Below are 7,825 nucleotides of genomic sequence, written 5' to 3'. Positions count from 1 at the left end.
AAGGAAAGCGAAAAGAGTACATAATATTTTTCATCCGAAAATTGTAGTACCGATATGAAAATAATAATACCAATGGAATCAGTGGCTATTTGTAAAATAACTTCATAAAACAGCGATAGAAAAATATAATATAATATTTTTCTATAATCGCAAACCGATATTTGAACCTGGAAATCTTAACGCTAACTCAACCGGCAAGTAGGTTGGAACTGGCTATTTTCGCTATAAGTAACCAGCCAAAAATTTTAATTTTCAAAAAAAATTAAAAATATCAATGGAAAGGGTTCCCTGCAGGCAATGACATCTCTGGCGATGCACGCAATTTGCTCGGAAATTGAGGGAAGAGCCTCAACAATTCTTCTGGTCGTCTCTGAAAATGGTTTAAGTGTATTTATATATCAACTAACAGTAAGTGTACATGTTGACTCTCGATGCCATTGTTTCTTTTAGCCTGATATCTATAATCGATTTTCTTAAGGTGATACTGACGATACCATTAAGAAACATGTCTGCAAAAGTCTGGCGTCGCTACCATCGGTTGATATAATGTTCGCCAAAAGGTAACAGTTTTTGGCTTACTTGACAGTTTTTGCTATGTTGCGTGTCCTGTTAACTAAAAAATGAATGGAGGAGATGAGGTGGGCGAATATGAGGAGGAACGACGAAGTGCTGGACTTGGTGGGTGAGGAGAGGCAGCTTTTAGATGAGATATGAAGGAAACAGAAGGTAGGGATGGACTACTTAGTACGGAAGTACTGGAAGGTATATTTGGAGGGAGTACTTAGCGGGGAAGGCAAATTGAACACAGTGTTAAAGGGTAAAATGTTGGGTAAACGAGGAGAGGAAAGAAGTGAATATAATTTTATGATAAAATGAAAGGGAGTAGCCCTTATATTGAATTGAAGACGGAAGTCCATGAAGGGATAGGAGAATACCAGAATACTTTTAAATACTCTATAGAAAGCTTACTTAATCGGTAGAATACTTCAATAATAATAAATATATAATTTCGGGTTTCTGTGGTCAACGGAAAAAATAAGGACACATCGTCAAATAAACTATTTTAAATGTGAAGCATACAGCACAAACTTCGATACCATAGGATTGATAGAATCAAGTGGTGCTGCTGGAATAATAATAGTAACATATACTTTAGGGGAAGCGTAGATCAGGAAGACAGGGATCTGGAATAATATGTCGCATATTAACATTGTGACCCAATGAAAAGATAATCATCGCCCAATTATTAAAAAAAATTATTTTTGGGAACCTGTTTTAATCGGTAGAAAACTTTAATAATAACTTCAGAACCGGATGCAGCATCTCAAATAACATTGCAGAGGGAGTAATGATAAGTACCACAAAACTTTCCGGTGAAAACTACATCGTGACTGGACTACAATGCTACAGTTGATTATTACGGCCTTAGCCGTAACGTCAACACGGATATAACGTCATTCGTTCTTGAGTCCCGCCAAACTTAAAGTGTGATCATTTATGAAACCTCGGATTTGTCGTCAATAGAGTCTATAACCTCGTACGTAGCGTCAACAAAATCCGGCTCCAAGCAATAATGAAGTGCTCAAAAGAAAAATAGATATTTCATTCAGAAGTAGGACTTTATTTAGACGTGCTTGTGCGTATTAAATTTTTATTACCATGTGGCACAGAAAATTAATTAATTCATTTCAGAAAAGGCACATTACAGTGAGCACTGTAATGTGTCTTTTCTGAAATGCTGTAAATAATACTGCATTTTTTACATTAAAACACTTCATTTTGATGACTTTTTTACATAAAATTTAAGTAGCACAACACTATTACACATAAATTTAGTTGTATTTGAACCAATGCTCTCATTAAAGTATGCATTTCATGAATAATAAGGTGGTTTCCTATAATTTTTTCCATAATACGAAAGACTATTACTCCTGGAGTGCGAAGTTCACACTTTTAGATTTTTAAATGACGATATCTATTTTTGCGATTAAATGAAAAGTGAAAAATTTCAAGCGCGCGAAAACGCAACGGCTAAGTATGAATGCTGGGAAAAGCCCGCGTGACGTAATTCTGGTTCCGGCTGCCGCTGTGTGAGGCCAACTTGGTACGAGGCTATGAGCGCCGCTATGATGCAGGCTGCTTGCCGGTAGCAGAGTACCCTGCTAGCAGATAGCGGTTGGCTTAAATAAGGGTTATTATATCAAACGAAGGAAATTTTCCGACCTTAGCCAGTTTCAATAGGTGATTATTAAGACATGTTTCCCTGAGCTCTGTGCCTTCATGCATGCATTGGTAACCTCAGACGATGTAAAACTCCTATCTACTTGTACTTATTGGCAAATGGAAGGAAATCCAGGAGGCAGCACTAAGTTAGGTGTCATGGCCGAATAGGGAGGATCGACCACGTTAGTACGTTTGTTTGTGTGGAACGATAACCTGCGAATAGTCGAATACTCGAGTTTTATGGTGTTATTGAAAGCGTTTCCATGGAAAACCGAAGAAAGAAATTCAAGAGCCACAGAATGTGTTGCGTGTACAACTGTACCAACCGGTGCGAGACAAATAATGCTGTATCTTTGCATCGGTTCCCCAAAACCCCAAATATGCGGAAGAAGTGGGAGCACCCTGTTATACCGATCATGTCATCCCAGCAAGTTCAAGACACCATTACTCACACAAACTTATGGCTTTTCATTCCATGATTCATCGCCTGTTAAGCATACCACTTTCCAAAGAAGACTTTAAGAAAGAAATCATCACCATTAAACAAATTGCTTCTGCCAACGGTTATTCTCAAAATTTAATAGATAAACTGATTTAAAAAAAACAGAGAAGATTGGCTATCGACCAAATGTTTTCGGCGGACGAGGATAAAAAGAAGCAGTGGTGTACAGTGACGTACCTCGATGCACTTTCTCTGAAAATGGCTCATCATTTACCCAAGGACAAATTCCGCTTGGCTTTTAAACCTTATTCCACCTTAAGGAGACTGATCGTTAAATGCAAGGACCATATAGACCGATTGGATAGATGTGGAGTATATTCTTTGAAATGCAGCGATTGCAATGGTGTATACGTGGGACAGACAGGAAGAAGTTTTGACATCAGGAAAAAAGAACATTTAAGTGCTTACAAACATAATAAAGATGAAAAGAGTAATTTTGCTAAGCACTTAATATGTAACTGCCACAGAAGCGATTTTAAAATGAATATTTTAAATTTTTGCAATGACCGCCGAGAACTGGATTCTAGGGAACAGTTAGAAATTTTAAAAATTATTGAAAATCAAGATAGTACCCTTATAAATGAATACCTCTACCCATCCTTTTCACCTATTCTGGCGTCGGTTTTAAAATTCATCAAGTAACTAGGTAACAACAAGATTAACAACAAGATAAACAAATTATAATTAGCGCCTGATGATGATGATTACTCATTGAAACCCGGGTCGCGCTCTTATAAAATAAATGGTATAAGTAACTGTCTATATCCAGGAAATAATGGAATACCACATAGTTAACCAAGAGTTAGTGAATTTTGTTAAGTGGGAGCACGTCTTGAGAATGGGCAAAGTCGTGCCCATGAATGCTGTTGTGTGTAGCAATCACTTCAAGGAAGACGATTTTAGAATACAGTGTAAGTAGAAATTTATTTCATTGTTTTAACTTTCCGTGAATTCATGTTTTTCAAGGTGAAAATTATTCTTACTCCGTTTGAGGAAGTGTGCATGCCGATTTCACGTGGTTTGTATTGTCTGTATCATTGTATTCATTAATTATGTAAATATTTATTAACATTTACAGGTCCGCCAGTCATTAGACGTCGACTGCGCCTGGATGCGATACCTTCGCGTAATTTGCCGACAAGCAGTGTGCTATCGCACATGTTGGGGAAAACTGAAATTCGCCGTAAACCGCCAAGAAGGCGAGAAAATTCATGGGTGGTGGAAGAAAAGGAAAATGGATTTCGGTAAGTGGCAGTTATTGTGCTTCATTTGGCTAGTTATTCCTACTATCAACGCGTGTGCTTTTCATCTGAAGTGGTGAGTGTAAAATCATGTCAGGTGTCCGTCACCGATTTCTCTAAAGTTATATTAGTAAAAGCAGTATCCTTACGATGAATTATGATCGCTTTATGTTTTCTCCTAACTGAACCGATATAAAGTTATTTTCCTTTGTACATTGACGAGTCAGGCCTCAGGGTTAAGAAATGAAAGATCATGTAAATGCTAATAATTAATTAATCGTGGCCCATAAAGCAGTGGTTATTGTTTTATTTTGAATGAATGCATAAGCACATTCTGACATAAGTTTCAAGGAACTTGACATGATAAAAATAAATAGGACTTGTTTAAACAAAAATAGTAATTATTTAATTATTGTCATTCTCTCCCAAACAGAGTCCATTGATTTTTAGTTATCCACCAATCCAATTTAATATTTTCTTTGAAAACACACCCAATGAAGTATTCCGTAGTAAATCTTCAATACTACATATGTCTTCATGCATGAATTTGTTAGTGTCACAGCATGCATGCATGTGTGTGTGCAGAGTGAGCAGTAGTTGTCCCATGTTTGTTAACAACCCAGATATGACAAATATTGATGCCATGTTTAAGTGCCTGTTTCACCCAATCACAGTTTTATTTGTCATTGGGCTACTTCCCATGTGCAGTTGCATTGAGCCACCACCTATGACTTTCTTCTGGGTTCACGCCTTCCCCCAATTCAAATAGCTGAAACTGTTTTTAAACTGCCTCATCTGAAATGTATGTTTTATTTACCCAACAACAGGGCCATTTCATCTCAAATCAGGCAGATAGTGCAAAATCATGTCAGGTCATCATCACCAATTTCTCTAAAAGTTATATATGTGAAAGTAGTATCCTTTTTATGAATAAAGGTCACTTTATCTCAGCTCTGAACTAACCCATTATACCGTTATTACCCTTTCGACATTGCTGAGTTAGGCCCCCGAGTAGAAAATGAAAAATGACATAACTTTCAAGTATTTTGACATAATAATAAACAAATAGGACTTGTTTAAGCAATAAAAATTTGTCATTATTTAGCAATTTATTATAACAAAAGGCCACCTTTTATGTTTGCTTTAAAATTTCTGAGTGGGTAGTTTAAATGTTCTTCTACCAATAAAAAATTGAAAAAGGTAGTATTATGTTTAAATGAGACACTAATTTCTAAAGATCCTGAATACTAAATGTCTTCATACCTGAATTTGTTATTGTCACAGCCTGTACGCACCTGTGGTTTGCAGAGCGAGCTATAGTTGTGCCACGTCTGTCAACAACCCAGACATGGCAGCCTTTGATGCCTTGTACAGGTGCCACTTTTGCCCAATCATCATGATAAATGATAAATCATAATAAATACATCTGCAAACATCATGCACTGGTTGAATTTTGACCCACCTTCGCCTGAGTAGAATTTGGTCAATATCATTTTCAATTTCAGTCAACACGCCCCACTGATTAGGACTTTGATGTGAGCAATCGTTGTCATAATCCAAATAAAAAGAGAGAGTAATCTTGATATGACCAACAGGAAGAGGATGCCCTCAATATATATCAGCATTGGCCCATGAAGAAGTCCCATGCATATCACAAGGATGCATTTCAAATTGTATCATTCTGTGTTGTTCCTTAGTAACCTGACATTGATGACAACTACTTGAGAACTGTCAATATTGGCGAATACATTCAGAACAATGGGTTCTTTGTGGAGCAAGTAAGTAAATTCTTGCCTAATGTCAAACTTTAACATTTGCAATGCGATGACCTTGCTAAATTTAGACCAAAAAAGCATGATGATTGGGCAAAAGTGGCACCTGTACACGGCATCAAAAGCTGCTGTGTTTGGGTTGTTGACAGACATGGCGCAACTATTGCTCGCTCTGCGAACCACAAGTGCGTACAGGCTTTGACAATAACAAATTCTCTCACAGAGAGGTTAACATTGATATCTGCAATTTTAGACAATGATAGGATTGTACTTCATCTGGAAGAATCTCTCTGATTTGGACTTTAACTAGAGCAATCATTGTCATCATCCAAGTGTATTGAGAGTGCAATACTGATATGCTCATGTTATGTTATTTGGAACAACTTGTGGAAAAGTGCTAAAATTATAAGTTGGTCAAAGATAGATATTTCAATTTTTGCTAAATCAATAGCTGCTTAGATATCATTTTTCCATGAAGTGCAAGTTTCACATTTATCAATTTCTTACCTAAATTATTGATTAATATCACATGTCTATGATATTTCATTCCCTCTTTGTTGCCATTCCTTTCCTAATATTTCTTTGTTTTTCTTAGCGAAGGAAGTGTGACACCAGGGGACCCGCCGATGAACGCCGATTCCAATGAACCCGCAGAGTCTGTGCAATTGGAAGTTGAGGGTAATGCAAGGCGGACAAACTTGGAGAATGAAGTTGCATTTGCTTTACTTGAACTCTCCAATGAAAAGAAATCCACTTCAAAACATGTTCAAGTGGACTCAATGGATTTCGTGCCCATGAAGTCTGTTTTGAATCTGATAAGAAATGATGAAGACCTGAATGCTTTCACAGGCATTCATAAGTTGACCGGGCTGAGGCAATTGGCGGAAGCCTGCGATGAGGTGCACAGGGCACTTGGGCAATGGAGGTATGTTGCCCATTCCATGGAGGAACGAATCGTATTGACGCTCTTGAAATTTAAATTAAATATCTCATTCAAATGTATATCTGCACTTATGAACGTGTCACCCAAAACTGCCAAGAGCTATTTCATTGACACAGTAGATGTACTGTCGGCTGTGTTGTCAGAATTCATAATATGGCCAACCAAGGAAGACATTAGATGCAGCTTCCCCAAATGTTTCAAGGGTTTTGAGGGAACTAGGTGTATTGTGGACTGCACCGAGACACCCTTGGAAATTCCTTCATGCCTTACTTGTAAAATAAAGACCTACTCGAGATACAAGGGTGCCAATACTTTGAAGTTCCTGGTGAGTGTTGCATCTGATGGTTTCATCACTTTTTGTAGCAGAGCATATGGTGGAAAGTGCTCTGACAAATTCATATTTAATGATTGTGGTATACTAAACCTTTTGGAAGAAGGTGATGCGGTGATGAGTGGTAAAGGCTTCATGGTAGAGGAGGAATGTCGGGTAAGAGGTATCCGGTTGATCAGACCTCCATTTGTTGGAAAAAAGAAACAGTTGTCGGTGAAGGAGGGTGTCATGAATAGTGAAGTGGCTAGAGCTCGTGTACACGTGGAAAGGGCAATACAGCGATTGAAATTATTTAGTGTATTCAGTAGTAGAATACCATGGACTATACTGTCAAAAGTCAATGAAATGTTAATCATTGCGTGTGGGATTGTAAACCTATCCTCCCCTATTTTGAGTGCCGATAGGTTTTAGATAGGTTATTAAGATAGTGTTTTGCTTTTTGTTTCTCATAAATATTATCTATCTCCTTTTGTAACTTATTGTATAAATGTAAATGCTGTGTATAATTCTGTGCTTTGTTAAATTTAATGATAAGAACAATATCAGATTGTTACACATTAATTTACAAGCACATTGTAAATGTTCAATGTGCTTAAAAGCTGGATTAATGATTGTAAAATAATAGTATAAAACTTGCATATAATAGTGCTTTTGAATACAAACTAGATTGTTTAAAACATATAATTACTTCTGTAATGTACCTTATGTTCTTAATATAGAAAACAAATTTACAAAAATAAAGCTAATTGTAAGTCTTCATGCAATAAAACATTGAGTATTTATTTGCTTTACCCGCGGAAGGATAGCCAAAGT

General features: G+C 37.0%; 1 protein-coding gene across 1 annotated transcript; it reads left to right on the top strand.

The window, feature by feature from the left end:
* The first annotated feature begins 3,880 nt into the window (after nucleotides 1–3,880).
* On the top strand, nucleotides 3,881–7,517 carry LOC124156843. Its single transcript, XM_046531336.1, has 2 exons — nucleotides 3,881–3,969; nucleotides 6,334–7,517. The coding sequence occupies exons 1-2, from the start codon at nucleotides 3,884–3,886 to the stop codon at nucleotides 7,421–7,423; spliced, it is 1,176 nt and encodes a 391-aa protein (XP_046387292.1). The 5' UTR covers nucleotides 3,881–3,883; the 3' UTR covers nucleotides 7,424–7,517.
* Nucleotides 7,518–7,825: the final 308 nt, after the last annotated feature.

Source organism: Ischnura elegans, chromosome 4 (assembly GCF_921293095.1).
Source record: "Ischnura elegans chromosome 4, ioIscEleg1.1, whole genome shotgun sequence".
NCBI lineage: Eukaryota > Metazoa > Arthropoda > Insecta > Odonata > Coenagrionidae > Ischnura > Ischnura elegans.
The sequence above is the reverse complement of the archived record's forward strand: the minus strand, read 5'-3'. Positions and strand labels throughout refer to the sequence as shown.